General features: G+C 47.6%; 1 protein-coding gene across 2 annotated transcripts in view; it reads right to left on the bottom strand.

The window, feature by feature from the left end:
- Window positions 1–5,351: 5,351 nt before the first annotated feature.
- Window positions 5,352–16,697, bottom strand: part of SERTAD2 (SERTA domain containing 2) — a 119,271-nt gene continuing 107,925 nt past the window's right edge. For both annotated transcript variants that reach the window (XM_088841297.1, XM_088841296.1), the window contains exon 2: window positions 5,352–10,592. In XM_088841297.1, the coding sequence (XP_088697423.1) occupies window positions 9,644–10,588 (945 nt within the window). In that variant the 5' untranslated portion in view covers window positions 10,589–10,592 and the 3' untranslated portion in view covers window positions 5,352–9,643. The remainder of the gene's footprint in view (window positions 10,593–16,697) is intronic.

The following is a 16,697-nucleotide window of genomic DNA, read 5'->3' as shown; positions in this document are numbered from 1 at the left end:
TCACACACAGTTAGGTAAGCCTCACAGCTGAGAACTGAGGAAAGGCATTGGTGCCCCCTTAGCTAAGCCCCTTCTGCTCCCCTCAACGTTGGGAGAGTGTGTGACAGTGTGTGAGGGAGAGAGACTCCCAGGGACAGAAAGGAATGAATGGAAGCTCCTAATGGGTGCAACTCTTAGTGAGTCTGTTAGCGAGTTCCAAGAGATTTGTGACTCCAAGCTCCAAGGCAGGCTGTTGACCCTTCTTTTTCATAGTTAACTTTCAGGCCAGTTTCTTTAAACTCTGAAGCACCAGCAGGTAATAAAGGTAGGAGTTCAGAGCCTGGGCCTGAACCCCTGCCCCTCTGTGTACCTCAGTTTTCCCGAGCAAGCTCAGCCTCCCTCCACTGCCACCCGCTCCTGATTTGTCCTGAGAATCAAACAGCACGAATGTATGTGAAATGCTTCCTACACTGCGAAACTACACACACACACACAACACACACATAGACACGACCAGGATGACTGTCGCCTTCCCTGGAACCTCTCCAGGCCCAAGGAGGCAGCATTCCCCATGAGCGCGTGGGTTGGACTGACTGTGAACAACAGCATTTCCAAAGCACTTGGCCACCTGGCACCATTTTCAGCACTCAGCTGGGAGACAAGTGACCATAAATCCTTTTGTAGAGGCAGCCTGACTCGGAACGCTGACACACAGAAACAGTGACATGCACTTCCTCCGGTGATGACATCTCGAGGAGACAAGTGTGAAGAAGTCTGTTGGGTGTGTTTGTGCTCTGGCTTCTCCAGGCAGGCAGGTCAAGCCCCGAGAAGACATCTCCCCAGCTTGGCCCACCCCTCCCCCTTACCATCTCAAGCCTTTCCTGGGGCCTGGGCTCCTGCAGCCATTTCTTGTCACTGCTGAACAATAGGCCTTGCTAGCAGCTGGCGGCTTGGCTTCCCTGCCCAGGGAGGGAGGGAGGAGGATGGGAAGGAGGCAGTAGGCCTCTGTGCGGCTGGAGCAGCCAGCCTGCTACAAGGGGGTTCCCAGCTCCAGGGATGGCGCCAGTGTGTGCGCCTCCCCAGTCATGGTTATGCACACCCAGCAGCTGGGAAGGCTGGTGCTGGGGGGCTGAGAGCAGCGGCTCTCCTCCTACCTGAGTGGTTTTGTAAACTCCCGAGGCCTGGGGCTCTGTGCCCAGAGATGCTGGCGGAGGCCACCATGATTCCAACTTGCAGCCAGGAAGAAGCACAGCCCGAAGCATGTGGCATGAACGTAGTCCTCCCTCCTTCCTCGGCCACTGAGCCAACTGAGTCCCTGGGAGGGGAAGCCGCCGACCCAAGGTCACACAGCGTCTTCAGCCCTGTTAAAGCAGTCCCAACTCGTGGTTCACTTCGGCCCCACTGGGACACCTTCCTCTCTTGGCCCTCAGGGTAGGGCCTCAATGTGCCGGGAGGGAGACATACCCCTGTGGAGAAGAGGTGGGGTGAAGCAGCTTGTCCAAAGGTCAGGCAAGTGACAGAGGCGAAGTTCTGATTGGGCCACCGTCTCCTGACTCCCTCACTCTGCTCAGCCTCCAGGCGGCACCTGCCTAGCTGGGATGACACCAGCAGTGACGATGGGTGATAGGAGAGTGTGCTGAAGGGGTTATAAGGGTCAGAGAGGCCCAGCCTGCAATCCCGGCTCTGCCATGTGCCAGCTGTGTGACCTTCGGAAGGTTGCTTAGCCTCTTTGAGTCCGGACTCCCTCCTTTATAGAGCAGAGGTGGTCAGATAAACCTGAAAGGGCTCGGGCAGAGTCCACCAGATCGTGGACATGGCACCTTGTGGTGTCTGGCTTGTGTGAGTGCTCAGCAAGTGGTGATCCAGAACCTCCCAATTCAGCTAAGATTCCTTTCCCAAAGGAGCAAATGTACATTAAAAACAAAGACAGAATAGACAGTAGGGACCCTGGGACCCTATATTGTCATACAAGCTAGGAGCACAGTGTCCTCAGTAAATAGACAACTGAATGCCATGATGACAAGCGTGGTGTTAGGGAAATGGTGGTGCCCCCATAAATCGTGCTTTCAGCGTTAAGAGGCCCCAGGTTTGCTTCATGGCCTGACCTAAAACCCCCCACCAAGCGGAGGCCTGGATTTTAGCCTCATCACTGCCGTGTTTGCTACAGCTAACATCTGAGGATTTCTTTTTTTTTAATGCCCTAGACTGTTGTAAGTGATCTCTATCATTTCATGAGATAAACTCACTTATGACCCTCATCTTACTGATGAGAAAGCTGAGGTGTAGGTAGGTTCGAAAACTTGTCCAAGGTGACATATAGGCCATCCATGATGGAGGCAGGGTTCAGACTCAGGCAGTCTGATTGCAAAGCCGTGAACCCCCACTCTATGTTCTCTTGCCATAAACAAGAATCACTTCCCTCTCTGGGTTTCAGCTTTCACATCTGTAAAATGGGGCCCTTTAGCCAGAAGGTCCACGTCTAAGCCTCCCCAGGTGTTAAGATGTCCATTTTTGTGTGACTTTTCTGACTCCCCTGCCCTCTCTAACCCTCAAACCCCCACCTCCAGCACTGACTCCTCTGCCCCCACCCCTGTACTGTGCCAATTTCCAGACCCCTTTCTAGATGTCCCGGTCTAAGACCCTGAGTAAAGCGGCTATGGCCTGGCCTCAACTATGGTCAGATTCTGTCTTAAGCACTGTGTGGTTTGCAAAGATCAAGTCTTGGTAAACTGTTTCTGTTAAAGGCCAAAGAGCAAATATTTCAGACTTTGAGGGCCATACAGTCTCTGTGACCATTGCACTCGGACAGCAGTCAGACAATACACACGAACAAATGTGGCCATATTCCAATAAAACTCACACCAACAGGCAGCGGGCAGGATTTGGCCCAAGGGCTGACCAAGCTTGCTGACCTCTGTCAGAGATGAACATCAACAGGGTGACTGCGCTCCCAAACAGCAGCGGGTAGCACAGGAAACACAGTTGCACAGTTGTACAGGTAGCGGTGGGTAGCTCAGAAACTAGCCTGAGACACAGTTGGCCTTGCTAAGTGTCTTTGCAAAGGCAGAGTCCTCCAGAAAAGGAGGAGGTTTCATGCACAGGCACTTAAGCTTGGCCTGAGGGTAATGGACGAAACTTCTACAGCAGGTCTGGGGGCACAAGCAAGAGCATGCACGCCACGTGCTGGCAACAGGGGCCGCCAGAGGGCTGGATGGGAGTGGGTCTGGGACCCGGACAAGGAAGATCAGGCTCTGCGCTTCGCTCCTCTGGAGAGAAGAATCAACTACAGTGTTTGTTTAATATTTATTTAGTTATTTGGCTATGCGAGGTCTTCGATGTGGCATGTAGAATCTTTAGTTGTGGCATGTGGGATCTAGTTCCCTGACCAGGGATCTAACTCGGGCTTCCTGCTTTGGGAGCATGGAGTCTTAGCCACGGGACCACCAGGGAAGTCCCTGTTTGTTTTTTTAATTCAACAAATGTTCTGAGTGCCTACTCTGCACGAGGTGCAGGTGGAGGCACGAGAGGATAGACAGCATCCACAGCTTGCATTTTTCTTACCCTGTCAACATCTTCCAACAGACCTAGGAGCCATGACTGTCTCCTCCTCGGGAGCACAGAAATTGAACAAGTCACCCAAGTCCCATCTCTAATTAGTAGCAGATGCTCATGTTCCAGACACAAACCTCTCTACTGAGCAGCAGCCTCTTATTTCTAGTGCCCTAAGAAGCATCTCCACCGGGCTGTCTGAATAGAGCTAAGCCTGTTCTCCCCACTGTGAGTCTGCTAGGGCTGCCGTAACACAGAGTGGCCTAAATGATAGAAATCATCCTGGAGGCCACAAGCCAGAGACTGAGTTGTCAGCAGGGTCAGTCCCTTCTGAGAGCCCTGAGGAAGAAATCTGTTCGTGCCACCCCTGCCCCTTCCAGCTTGTGGTGGTTTGCTGGCAATCTCTGGCGTTCCTTGGTGTGTTGACGATAGCCTGATCTCCGCCTTCGTCTTCACAGGGTGTTCCCTGTGCTTGTGTCAAAATCTCCCCTTTCAAAAATAAAGACCCTAGTCATTAGGATTAGGATGCACCCAACTTGACTCAATTAAGTTTGATAAATTTTAAAGTTAAAATAGTAAAATTATTTCCAAATTAAGGTCACTTTCTGAGGTCTTGGGGGTCAGAATTTTTAACAGATCTTCTTTGAAGGACACAAGTCAACCTATACCACCTGTCAAGTGCTCCCCGATTGCCACCATATTCCACGGCTGATTGACCAGAACCCTCATTTTCCAGCCCCATTCCCTCACCAGCCGGCAAGAGTGGCCCAAAACGACCCAGAGCAGATGAGGCTGGGATCCCATGACTCCCTCCAAGATGGTCCAGCTGCCAAGGAGGTGGTACTGGGTCTCCCCCACGACCCTGTGGAGGACAGGGAAGGGGCCAGAGGGGAGTTGGACTCTGTAAATGGGGGGTGGTGCTGCCGGAAGACATGCAACAAATCTGTGAACCACTTGTGCTTTGGAACGCCAAACCTGATGACAAGGGTGTTAGAGAAATGACCCAACAGCGGTGAAGAGAAGCTAGGAAGCAAGTGCAATAATTGGAAGTGAAGGGGGAAGACGGCTTGAGCTGGGGAAGCAGAAGCTGTAGTAGGTTCAGAAAGGAAGCTGCTGGAATACACCTGGGAGAAGGGTGATGAGGCCAAAGAGAGACCCAAAGAGGAAGGACCAGCCCTGTTGGGGAAATGGGGCTGTTTTAGATGCACTGAGCATGAGATGGCAAAGCTTGGCTGAAGTCCAGAGCTTGGGAGACAGGTGAAAAAGTGAAAGTGTTAGTCACTCAGTCCTGTCTGATTCTTTTGCGATCCCATGGACTGTAGCCCATCAGGCTCCCCTGTCCACAGAATTCTCCAGGCAAGAATACTGGAGTGGATAGCTACTCTCTTTTTTGGGGACTTTCTGACCAAGGGATCAAACTCTGGTCTCCTTCATTGCAGGCAGAGTCTTTACTGTCTGAGCCACCAGGGAAGCTGGGAGAGAGGTAGGAGCTGGAAATAAGTTTTCAGAGTCCTGGATGGATTAGGAACCCTTGGGAAAACCAACAGAGTAGAGGCTCAGCGAAGAGCTGGTCACCAATTGAACCCTGGGAAAAACCCAACGTTAGAAAGAGTTGGAGAAGGAGGTTTGAGAAGCACCCAAGAGGCAGGGGGAGAACAAACAGAGAGAAGTGCTTCTGACATGGAGATGGAGGGAGAGGGTGATAGCACCAACTTCAGTGGAGGCAGTGGGGGGTGGGAGGGGCACTGTTCCCTGACACAGGCAGCCGGTGACATATGAGCTGGTTGTACTCCAGGCAGAAGGAAACTGCAAACACACCTCTCTCATCTTTTAACTGTTTATTGTATAATATAAAACTACAAAAGTAAGACTGCTCATTTCCATGTACATTTAATCTGTCCAATTGTTCAGATTACAGCCCAAACCTACATGTGAATACAACCATCTGGGTTCTGATGTAACGTCTGTAATATTGCATAGAAAAGGCACAGCTCTCAGGTCTGTGGGGGAAAGGTTACACCTCCTTTTTGACAAAAGCCCTCCTCAAAAACCATGCACCAAACATGTTGCTATGTACATCTTTTCCAAATCTTGGTTGTATGGACCGCACTTCTCTTCCAAACTTGTTATCCCCAAAAGACATCCACAATTTTTATTGGCTTTGTTTGCAATAGTGCTTGATCCTGGCTAATTTTCAAGAACCATTTAGATTCATTCTCAGAAGCCCTGAAAACAATTGTACATAAGCAGGACGCACACACCTCACTGCCACTGGCAGTTACAGGAAGTTAACCATTTACAGCCAGAAAAGGTTAAATATGCTCTTTTCAATTCTTTCCAGAAAGTGTATAAAGGTCCAATTTGTAACAGCAAGATTTTGAAATTAAGACAATTCATACAGAGAATAACAATCGCTGCACAAAGTAGAGTCTCTCTCTCTGGTTGGTTTTTTTTTTTTTTTAAACATCTGTCATCTGAGAAGGCTGCCCTGCAGATTCATAATTCATTATTTACCACCAAGGGTGGTTAATAAATTTAAGCTTTAAAAATGATCTGTAAGTTGACACTTTGGCTCTTTGGAATTTATTTATTTAAGAAATTTTCCTTGATTGATCTCAGGGCAGTTGGGACACTCTGAGGGGCTATGGTAATAAACAGCACAATTGAGAAAGACACTCCTCTGGTGGAGGTGGCTTGGCTAGTTCTCACCCTTTGGTGTGAACGAGGGTGTCAGTGGTGTGGTTGCCCCTTCTGTCATAGAGAGAAAGTGCGACTAAAAAAAGTTTAAAAATATCAACCCTTTGATGCTTGATTTTCTTAAAAATTTGGAGGTATTAAAACATTCCTCATCCATACCTTTTGCATATTTCAAATAGACCCATATTTTAGAGGAGAGAGTAAAAATGAATGTGGACTGTGCATACGATGAGAAGACCCAGGGGTCTGGCTCAGACCCCCTTCTAGTACAGATTGACATTCCTACAGGAGAATACATTCCTACTTACATTCTGCACATGTTACCATCCAGATGTTGTTAGAGCTCCACAGTAAAATAAATATATTTACACAGAAAAAAAAAAAAAGGAATAAATAACTTATGAAAAAAAATCACTTCAAATTCAAAGCTCTTATTATTCTGCTCTCATCTTGTCATTTCATTGCACATCACTGTCAATAATTGTCCTCTCCCAGCCCCACCCAGCATGTCGCTCTCGTAAAGGCACCTCACACTGCCTGCCTGACTCTGAAACCCACATGGTGTCCTTCAGGAGGGGGAAGGCACTGCCGCCGGGGTGGCATGTGGACGCATGTTCCACGCTCAAACTGGGGCTCGGAGATCACACACAGGCTCACGTTCTTCCCTGTTGGGACATTGCTTTGTCAAAATAAGACACAAAGATAACTGGAACACTTGGTGGTTTTGTTCTTTCGAAAAAGGGCCACTAACTTCCCATGTTCTTCCTCATTAGACCTTGAATACCAAGAATTCATGGCAAGGGTGTCCAGAGTTAAAAAGCACTTGCGTGCTGCTGTTGGGGGTTTTTGTTTTGATCCTGAAGCCCAGCCTTACCAATGCGGGAGAGTGGGAGAACCACGTGTGGGCAACATTTCGCAGTGCTTATTTGAATTGCTGCCCAACATATGGGACTTGTTTAAACACACAATTTGCTAATCCAACCAAAGTACAGTTGTTCTAAGTTACTATCAATCAGTTTTTAACAATGGCAAATCAGCCGCCTTACCCTGTTATTGTCCGGGATAATGAAAACTATTATGCACGGACACGTATGTGTATGTGTGCCGCATGTGGAGGGTTTGGTGGGTCCTCCAGCTAGCAGAAGCATGGCGTCTGGGCGGTCTTGTTCTCTACAGGAAAAGGAAGCCCTTCAAATGGACAGGCACAGTGACACTGGAAGCATCTACAAAAACCCTCACCTTAACTATATGGTCCCTGGTCCTATTACAGGGGATGACACATCTGTAGCAGTAAGAGGTGTCTGGTGGAGGGTGCTTACAGGAGAACAGTGCAATTTGATCGATTTCTCACTGCTTGAATGAGTTGATAATTAGCCTTTAAAAACACATTTAGGTGGGTGGGTGGGGGGGAGTAAATCAGAACGTAGAAAGATTTAATCATATCATACACGAATCTTTTGCTTAGATGAGCAGTTCCTTCATCACAAATGTATTTGCTTTGCCATGTGCATTATAAAAATAAAACTATCTATGGCTTGTTTAAAGTGCCATTTTATAAAGCTGTCTTTTTTTAATTGGCCAGAAAGACTCAATTTTATCCATGGCAAGAAGTGAGCAGAATTGGTGACTGAATATTGACAAATGACCAACAACAAAGACAACAACAACACAAATCCCATAATTTAAAAATTCTTAAATAAATATAAAAGTTATTCCTAAAGAAGCCATCTGCGTTTCAACAATATAGGTTGTAACCAGCTAAAGTACCATTGGAAGAAAAGAAAAAACTGAAACAGAAAGGCCATAAACAATTTCTGCAACAAGCATGATACATCGCAAACATTTTAAAATTAAAAGTACATCACTAGGAATAAAAAGCTAGTTCTCCTGGCAGAGAGAGGATGGCAAAGTGGGGGGAGAGGGGGACATGCATAGAAAGTCCTGTCTGTGTATTTGGGTAAAACAGCCTTGTAAAGTGAAGTTAAAGCAGTTGATTCGAGAAAGCAACCAGATCAGAGGCCACGATGTAATGGGGCCAACTCCTGGTTCAAGAACCATGGGTGTCACATGAGTGCATCCCAGGCTGGGCCAAGGAGAGTCAGGCTCACTGTGGTGATCATGAAGATGCCATTTTCAGCACTTAGCAACAGAGGGTAGAAAGCTCTAGGGAAGGGAAGACAGAAAAGCCAACTGGGCAACATGATGGATGCGTTCCAGGGGAAGAGTTCCTTCTTGGTGAGCCCTAAGCATTGCAATAGGGTTTAGTTCCATGAAGAGGTTGGTCGTTTTTCATAAAATTCTGTTCGTGTGTAAAATTTCAGGTCTTCATAAAAATTATGCCAAAAAGGGAAGGATCTGGGGTTTTGTTTAAAAAAAAAAAAACAACAACAATGAAAAGCGCAGACTTGGCATAAATAGAACACTTGGTAGCCTTCCCCTTCAGAGAGCGAGCGAAAGAGAACCATCATGTAAACCTGGAGCTCCATGGCTGCCTCCCGCCAACTGCTTAATGCAAGCTTGATGAATGAGCACACGTGGCTCTGGCTTTGGAAGTCACAGTGCTGGCGGGTGTTCATGCCAGGGGGTCAGTGCTCATGAAATTTGGGTGTGATATCTCCTGGCCCTTTTTAAAGCCGTGTGTGTGTGTATGTGTGTTTGCATCTGGGGACATCAATTGCGGATTGATTTGATCCAATTTTCTCTTTGCACCAAACACATATAAAACATTACAACTCTATAAAAGTACAAGTGCAACTTGTACATCTGAAGTTTGCAGGAACTATGTGAGCAAATCCTATCAAAATAGCTATCTCATATGTATAAACAGCATTTGTTTTTAGAAAAACAATATCATAAACTGCAGAATCTGTACAAAAATATAAAATAAATTTGGGCAGCAGTTTCTAAACAGCCATGTAAATGCAACACTTACGAGGAGTAGTTAATGCCTCTAAAAAGGCTGAATTGCCAAGTCAACCTATACAGGGCGAAAATGCCGGAAAAGGTACTGAGATTATCTAAATAATATATATATATATTCTTTTTTTTTTTTACCTCTTGCAATAAAACTTATAGAAAAAATAGACAAATATGCACATGCAATTTACAGCTTTCCCAACTTATTCCTTGTGCTTCACTTGAACTGTTTTTGTCATTCAACACAGCCACATCGTCTTCAAATGTATTCTTTCTTATTCCCGGGTAGTAGGTCTCTGAGGAACCACTCAAAAAAAGCATATTAAAAGTGGTCATACTTGGATGAAGGCACTCCAACTCTGCTCAAAGCAAAAACTAGTGTGATCCTTTTGTAGAATGTTCTTCTCTGAAAAAGGCAAGCAAGGGTGCATGCACAGTGCGGAGAGCTGTCGGGGTGCGGGCGGTGGGGTGGGGTGGGGAGCAGGTGCGGGGGCCCCGGGGCTCAGGACCCGACCAGCACCTCCATGATGTGGTCCAGCTCGGTGAGGTCCATCTTGAAAGGCTGGCTCGGGGCGACGGGCTGGCTGCTGTAGGGGGCCAGCGTCTTGAGGAGGTCATCGGCCGACACGGGGGACATCTTGGAGGCGGTTCCCGACGCGGACGTGCAGGGGTCGAAGTCGTACATGGACGTGTCAATGTCGGCGAACAGGATGTCGTCCAGGGTCAAGTCTGTGAGGAAGCCCGTGGACGCGGTGATCTCGAAGTTGCCGGGCAGGGAGTCCATCAGTTTCGGGTCCTCGGGCCGGCCGCCGTCCGGCAGCCCCTCGGGTCTCTGAGGTGCGCCGGGCCCGCCGGGGGCCGAGTCCCCTTTCGGGCCGTTGGCCGCCGCGGCCTCCGTGGAGGTAGATGTGGGACAGAGCTCCTCGATCTCGTCCAGGGCGGAGGAGAAGCTGTCCTTTTCCGGGAGGAGGGCAGGAGGCGCGAGTCTGGCGGGGGCGGCCGGCGGGGAAGTGCAAAACGTGTCCGGGTCGTCGTCCTCGAGCAGCGAGGCGGGCGTGAGGCAGGCCTCCAGCGCCGCGGCGCCGCCCAGCTCGCAGGGCGCGGGAGCCGGCTGGCTGAGCGCGGGCGCCGCCTCCCGCGAGCTGGAGCCCGGCGGGTCGGCAGCGGCGGCGGGAGGCGAGGAGGCGGGGAAGGCGGGCCGCAGGCTGCCCTCCTGCTTCAGCTCCTCCTGGATGCGCCGCAACATGTTGTTGATGAGCACGGTCTTTTGCAGGCTGGGCTCGGTGAGGGGCCTGTGGTTGTAGAGCTTCATAAGGGAAATGTTGAAGATAGTCTGGCGCTGTAAGGTGTAAGACACCTTGGACGGACCGTCTGACGGGGACACGATTTTGCCTTCCAGCCCATCTTCATGCTCGTCAAACTTCCGTTTTCCTCCTTTCCCCAACATATATCTGCCAAGGAGAAAGGAAGGAGATGGAATCAATCCCACACAAACTAATTCCATCCCGCCCCGCTCCCGTTTTCAAAAAAAGATGCCGAGGTCAGGACTCAGGCCATGAGTTCCCTGCCCAGGGCTGGTTACAACAGAGGGATTCATTGGGAAATCTACCTTCATGTGGCAGTGGAGCAATTTTTATCACTGGGTAGTCTGCTGAATGTATTTCTTGAGAAATGTGTCGACACAGACAAGTTAAACATTACCATGGAAACCGTGATTTTGACTTTCTTGCTTGTGTGCCTGTGCCTACCTACCCTGTTACCAAGCAGGTTCAACTTCCCTCCCTCCAACAGATCTATTTTTAAAACCCAAGAAAACACTGACAATGCTATGACCTAAACAGGTAAAAGTGGCATAGGTTACAGCTTGAACACACCTGGAGTGATGAAAAGAACGCAGTTGGAAAAAGGGGAACATGTAGTTTTGGTAGAATTGCATATGCTTTCAAAACACTGCTTTCTTCCCCATCACGCACAGAGCCTTTCTGACTGTTTGGTGACATGTGGTGAAGGGCTTGCTGCTGCTGCTGCTGCTAAGTCACTTCAGTCTTGTCCGACTCTGTGTGACCCCATAGACGGAAGCCCACCAGGCTCCCCCATCCCTGGGATTCTCCAGGCAAGAACACTGGAGTGGGTTGCCATTTCCGTGGAGAAGGGCTTAGGCTGTATTAAATGACCGCAGTGATGGAGCTGCCATCGCTTTTCTGTCGAGAATCAAGTGGAGGATTTCCCAACCCAAGTTTTTCCGTGGCTCAGTTTCATCATAGGCTGTCATACCTGAGTGCAACGGGACTAATTTAAAAGAAATTTGCTGTGATTATAAGTATTGCTGTTTGGGTACTGGGTCCATTTCTGAAAATACCTACTGTGACTCCTGCAGCGATTTCAAAGAGACAACGACCTCCTATCCCAGACCCTGAGCACTGGGGAATGGGTTTTAACTCCCGCCTACCTTGTCTGGCATGGCAGCCTCCCCCTGTGCTCTGTCCTGACTGAAGACACCCCCAAATGCCCGCACTTTCTGGAGAGCAGCTGGCCCTTCCTCTCAGAACTGCAGCATCTAAACCAAGCAATCACAAGTCTACTGGTCTGTGTCTCCTTTATAACCACTTAACCAAGAAAGCTGTCCTGTTGCTGTTCAGACCCGGAGACGTGCTTCTAATCAAGCGAGGCCCGTGGCTTGTTCCCTTCCCCCTCTACAGTGCTTACCCAGAGGAGCGTGTTAATGCTCTCCTCAAGGCCACTCACTCTTTTTGATGATGTCACATACAAGAAAGTGCTTTGCAGTTACCCAGCGTTTTTTTTCTAAAGGCGACTTGCCTTTTACTGAATGACCTCCTCCAATCCTTTAACTCATCCCGCATTTACACTGTCTTGGGCACTCTGCCAGAAAGTGGGTCGTCCCGCACAGGAATAAAGCCTAGTCTTCAAGGGGCTGAACAACTTCTCCTACACCTCATTATCATTTTAAAGTAGGAGTCTCATCCTAAAGGGGTAAGGCTAACCATAATAAAACTTCCTTCTCCGGCTTTGTGGAAGAAGGCCAGACAGGCAGGTGGACACAGGGCCCGGCACACAAGTCCCATCCGGGTGGCTGCCTTCATGTGCTTCAGTCTGCAGCAGAGGACGAAGACAACTGCAATCCATCAAGTCAGAATCAGCCTGAGAATTTGTTAACACTCATAAAGAATGTGGAGTTACTTATAGGAGACACTTCCCACCACTTTAAAATGGCTGTCAATCACTAAGACCGAAGACCAGTCCCATAATTAACTGTTCTCTGAGGCAAAGAAGGTATGAGAGTAACAAAGGGTTTTCTAATGCTCCACATGACAGCAACATTTCCTGCTGCTCAGTGCTGTCTCATTTGTATACGCACTTTGCATAGGACATTTCCTATCTAAAGTATCTGTGCCCATTTAAACCTCAGTGTGAATCAGAGAGGAGGTGACTTCATTTCACAATACAAAACACTTTGTACTTGACCCATCAGAAGTACTCCCAGACAGCTGTATTTTGAAACAGATAACTGTATTCAAGTATATACCACTTGTATTTGCTTACAATTTAAGCATTTAATGCCACGTACAGAAAAACTCCACTTTGACCAAAGGAAAAAAAAAGTGAAAGTGAAGGTTGCTCAGTAGTGTCCAACTCTTTTGACCCCATGGACTTCTCCAGGCCAGAATACTAGAGTAGGTAGCCTTTCCCTTCTCCAGGGGATCTTCCCAACCCAGGGATCGAACCCAGGTCTCCCGCTTTGCACATGGATACTTTACCAGTTGAGCCACAAGGGAAGCCCAAGAATACTGGAGTGGGCAGCCTATCCCTTTCCAGCGGATTTTCCTGACCCAGGAATCAAACCAGGGTCTCCTGCATTGCAGGTGGATTCTTTACCAACTGAGCCATCAGGGAAGCCCCACTTTTACCAAAGAGCTCACCAAATGCATTTAGCTGTCATATAAGGCAGTCATATAACCTATGTTATACACTATAATTTGAATGTACCCAATACACCCAAATGTGTGTGAGAGCACACAAGTGCACACGCACACACACACATACACATACACACTCTCTCTCTCTCTCTCTCTTAAAACACTGTTTCTCAAAGTGTGATCCATAGATGGAACCAGTCTGTAAACTGTTAGTGGTTCACAATGAGGTAAGTAGAGTCTGTATTGCTTAGAAATTTTTATGGCAGATTTACAGAGTAATTATATTTTGTAAATAAAACTTTTTAAAATGAGGTTTCTATTTTTACATCCTTGTAACTCATTGAATTTTTCCAGTATTCTTTTTGTCAGGTTTTACTGAAGTATTAGTCCATAAAGGAGGAAAAACACAAACAAGATGGTCTTCCATCACAGAAAGTTTGAGAAGCACTGTCCCAAAATGTAAACCAAACACATGCCTCAAAACAAGTATGTAAGCTCATGGCTACTTTAAACGTTAACTGGCTCCCTGAAGGAGAAGTAACACTCAGGAAAGACAGTGCAGGCGTTTCCTTTCTTTTAGTCATTCACACAGAATTGTCTTTTAAAGACTTGTTACCAGGAAAAAAACAACAGGACTTTTTCAATAACTCACATTTCTCTAGAAGTAATCACCAAGCACATAGAACTTAACTATTTAAAAACCCGTGGTACTACAGGCTGCTGCTGCTGCTGCTAAATCACTTCAGTCATGTCCGACTCTGTGCGACCCCCATAGACGGAAGCCCACCAGGCTGCCCCGTCCCTGGGATTCTCCAGGCAAGAACACTGGAGTGGGTTGCCATTTCCTTCTCCAATGTGTGAAAGTGAAAAGGGAAAATGAAGTCGCTCAGTCGTGTCCGACCCCCAGTGACCCCACAGACTTTTGCCTACCAGGCTCCTCCATCCATGGGATTTTCTAGGCAAGAGTACTACAGGCATGGTTAGCCGAATTCTCATGGCTGAGGGAGATCTATGGAGATACTTTTCGGAGAGATTTCAATGTGAGAAGCATCTGATTTCTAATTAGAATGATCTAGCTGGTCATTATCGACTCAATGGACATGAGTTTGAGCAAACTCCAGGAGATAGTGAAGGACAGAGAAGCCTGGTGTCGCAAAGAATCGGACATGACTTAGCAAACAACAACAACAAAGCTGGTCACAGCTCTGTGATACGATATGGATCCAAATGGTTTAGGGAAAGCCTGATAAGACATCTGTAATGCTGTCTGGAAGGGGAAGGAGGAGGGCCCCGGGAAGCCAAATCCGTGAGCAGGAACGGACAGATGAATTGAATCTTGGATGCTTCTCAAATGTGTAAATAAGGACCCGTGATAGAGTATCTCTCCAAGCAGGTTTGCCTTCATTTTTCTATTTCGTTTTATGAGGCAAACTGCTCTACACACCCAGTAAGATTGCAAAATGCACACAATCCTGATTTGTAATCTGAACTCTATCTACATTTTTACAAAAAGGAATGAAAAATGACATGGTAAAATCTAACCCACATTCTTACGTAGAACATTAACATTAAAATTTTTTTTAATTTAAAATTTGTAAAAAAAAAAAAAAAGTTTTCCCAAAGTTTGCTTAACACGCTGTTGAGAGTTCTGTCTGCCCACATTCAGAAGAGGCCTCCAACTCCTGAAGTGGGAGGGAGGTGAGAAGGACCCTCACTCAGAGCTGTGTGGACATGGAGCAGGCACGATTCAAAGAAAAGACAAGCCTCTCAAAAACACGAGGGCCAGGCTGCCCAGAGCCTTTCCTCAGGCACTCCAAGACAACAGCAGTAGCTCTTCAGGCCACTGGAGAGGCACGTGACCTTTTAAAAGGCCCCACTTGGCTGCAGAGTGAAGATGGAGCAGTAGCTGGAGGTCATTAAGGGCTTCAAGGTGACAGAGGTGCGGTGGGGGGGGCGGGTGGTGGCAGGAGGTGTGTGCTGATCCTGCATGAGAGGCCCCTTGGCAGTGGAACTGGACACCGGATGGTAGCCTGTAGTCCCCTGAGAGGAGGAGCTTGTGACAAGTTGGTTTCCAGGCTACCCCGAGGCTCACTTTGCCTCCTCCCTCGACTTGTGAAGACCCAGGCCCAAAGCCCGTGTCTTCTATCCAGTCTTTCAGTCAAAAGCCCAAAGGGGACCCGGAACTTCAGGGCTGATTAGAGACCCTGACATGCAGGAGTGAGGTGAGTGCTCCCTCCCTTTCCTGCCCACCTAGAGGGATCTAAAACTAACCACAGTCACTCTTTTTATTGAATATTCATTGGTTCTTAATATACAGTTCAAGATAAAATACCTTCCCTCCCCAATAAACTTGTTAGAAAAAAACCCATAACATTCTGATTTGTTTAACATAAATTTTGGCAAGTATTAACTGCAGCAATCTAAGTTTTGAAAGGAGAGAACAAAAACTCATGGGGAGCAATACAAACGAACACTTCGCTGTAGGAGTTTTCCAGGAAGTTTAATAGTGAATAAAACTCTCCAAATACCAAACCTGGCTTTCAGTCGAGTCACTTTCACTAGGAAGGACCCTGCCCTCAAATACTACAAATCTGCCTGGGCAGATGGTCAACAGGAACAGGTCACTAGGCGATTCCTCAGAAGAGAAAAAACCAGAGAAGCAGAAAAAGATATTACTTACTTGGGGGTTTGCAATTCCAGATTCTAATGACTCCCACAGTCAGAGTGGGTGACCGGGGGGAGACTTCTGGAGATAGGATTTGAGGTTTATATTTAAGGCAGGATTGCCTCTCAGTGTATGTGTCCCACCACAGACGGTAAGCTCTCTGAGGGTTTTAGACTGTTCCCCTCTGTATCCTCAGGGTAGGGCAGTCCCTGACACACAGAAGATGCTTCAGAAATAGCGACTGGATGAATAGTAAACGGAAAGAATGAGAAAAGACATTGAGGGACAGCCAGAGAAGGACTGTAGAACAAAAACAGAGATGTGTGTCTTTGGCTCTGAGTGTAAACTTGGCGTGAAGGGAGGATATGACAAAGGGGAAGGTTGAATGAACCTCAGAGAGCACAGCTGTACAGGGCAGGCGTTGGGTAAGGAGATCTGTCGGGATCCGAGGCACTGAGGGTGGGCAAGGACCCTGTATTCAGAAAGCTGTGCGTGCCTCTCATTCTTCAGTTCTCAAACTTGGGTGAGCATCAAATTCACAGAGGGGGCTTGGTAACAGAATGCCCCCCCCCACTATCCCTGATTCTCATTCATTTGGTCTGATGTGGAGGACAGAGATCTATATTTTCAGCAAGTTTCCAGGTGATGCTGGTCTAGGACCTCATTTTGACAACCATGACTTCCTTTTTTCTCCATCCAGCTATTTCATATTTAAGCCTGAGAATAACTTTACTCAATTAAATCTGAGTCTAAACTGCTTCGCTATTTGTGCCTAAGCAGGTAAGGAAAAAAAGAATGAGTAGCTTTGTGATGGCAACTGACATCAAAAAAGAAAGACTACATGCAGAAGTAAGATGTCTTAAGCTCAATTTTAATGATAAAACTCAGTTTCTCAGACTGCTACATGCGATACCACCAGCTCACTGGGGCCTAGGTTCTTCTTGCCGTGATCACAG

Source organism: Moschus berezovskii, chromosome 11 (genome assembly GCF_049115385.1).
Source record: "Moschus berezovskii isolate FMDL1 chromosome 11, NW_MosBer_1.0, whole genome shotgun sequence".
Classification (NCBI taxonomy): domain Eukaryota; kingdom Metazoa; phylum Chordata; class Mammalia; order Artiodactyla; family Moschidae; genus Moschus; species Moschus berezovskii.
The sequence above is the reverse complement of the archived record's forward strand: the minus strand, read 5'-3'. Positions and strand labels throughout refer to the sequence as shown.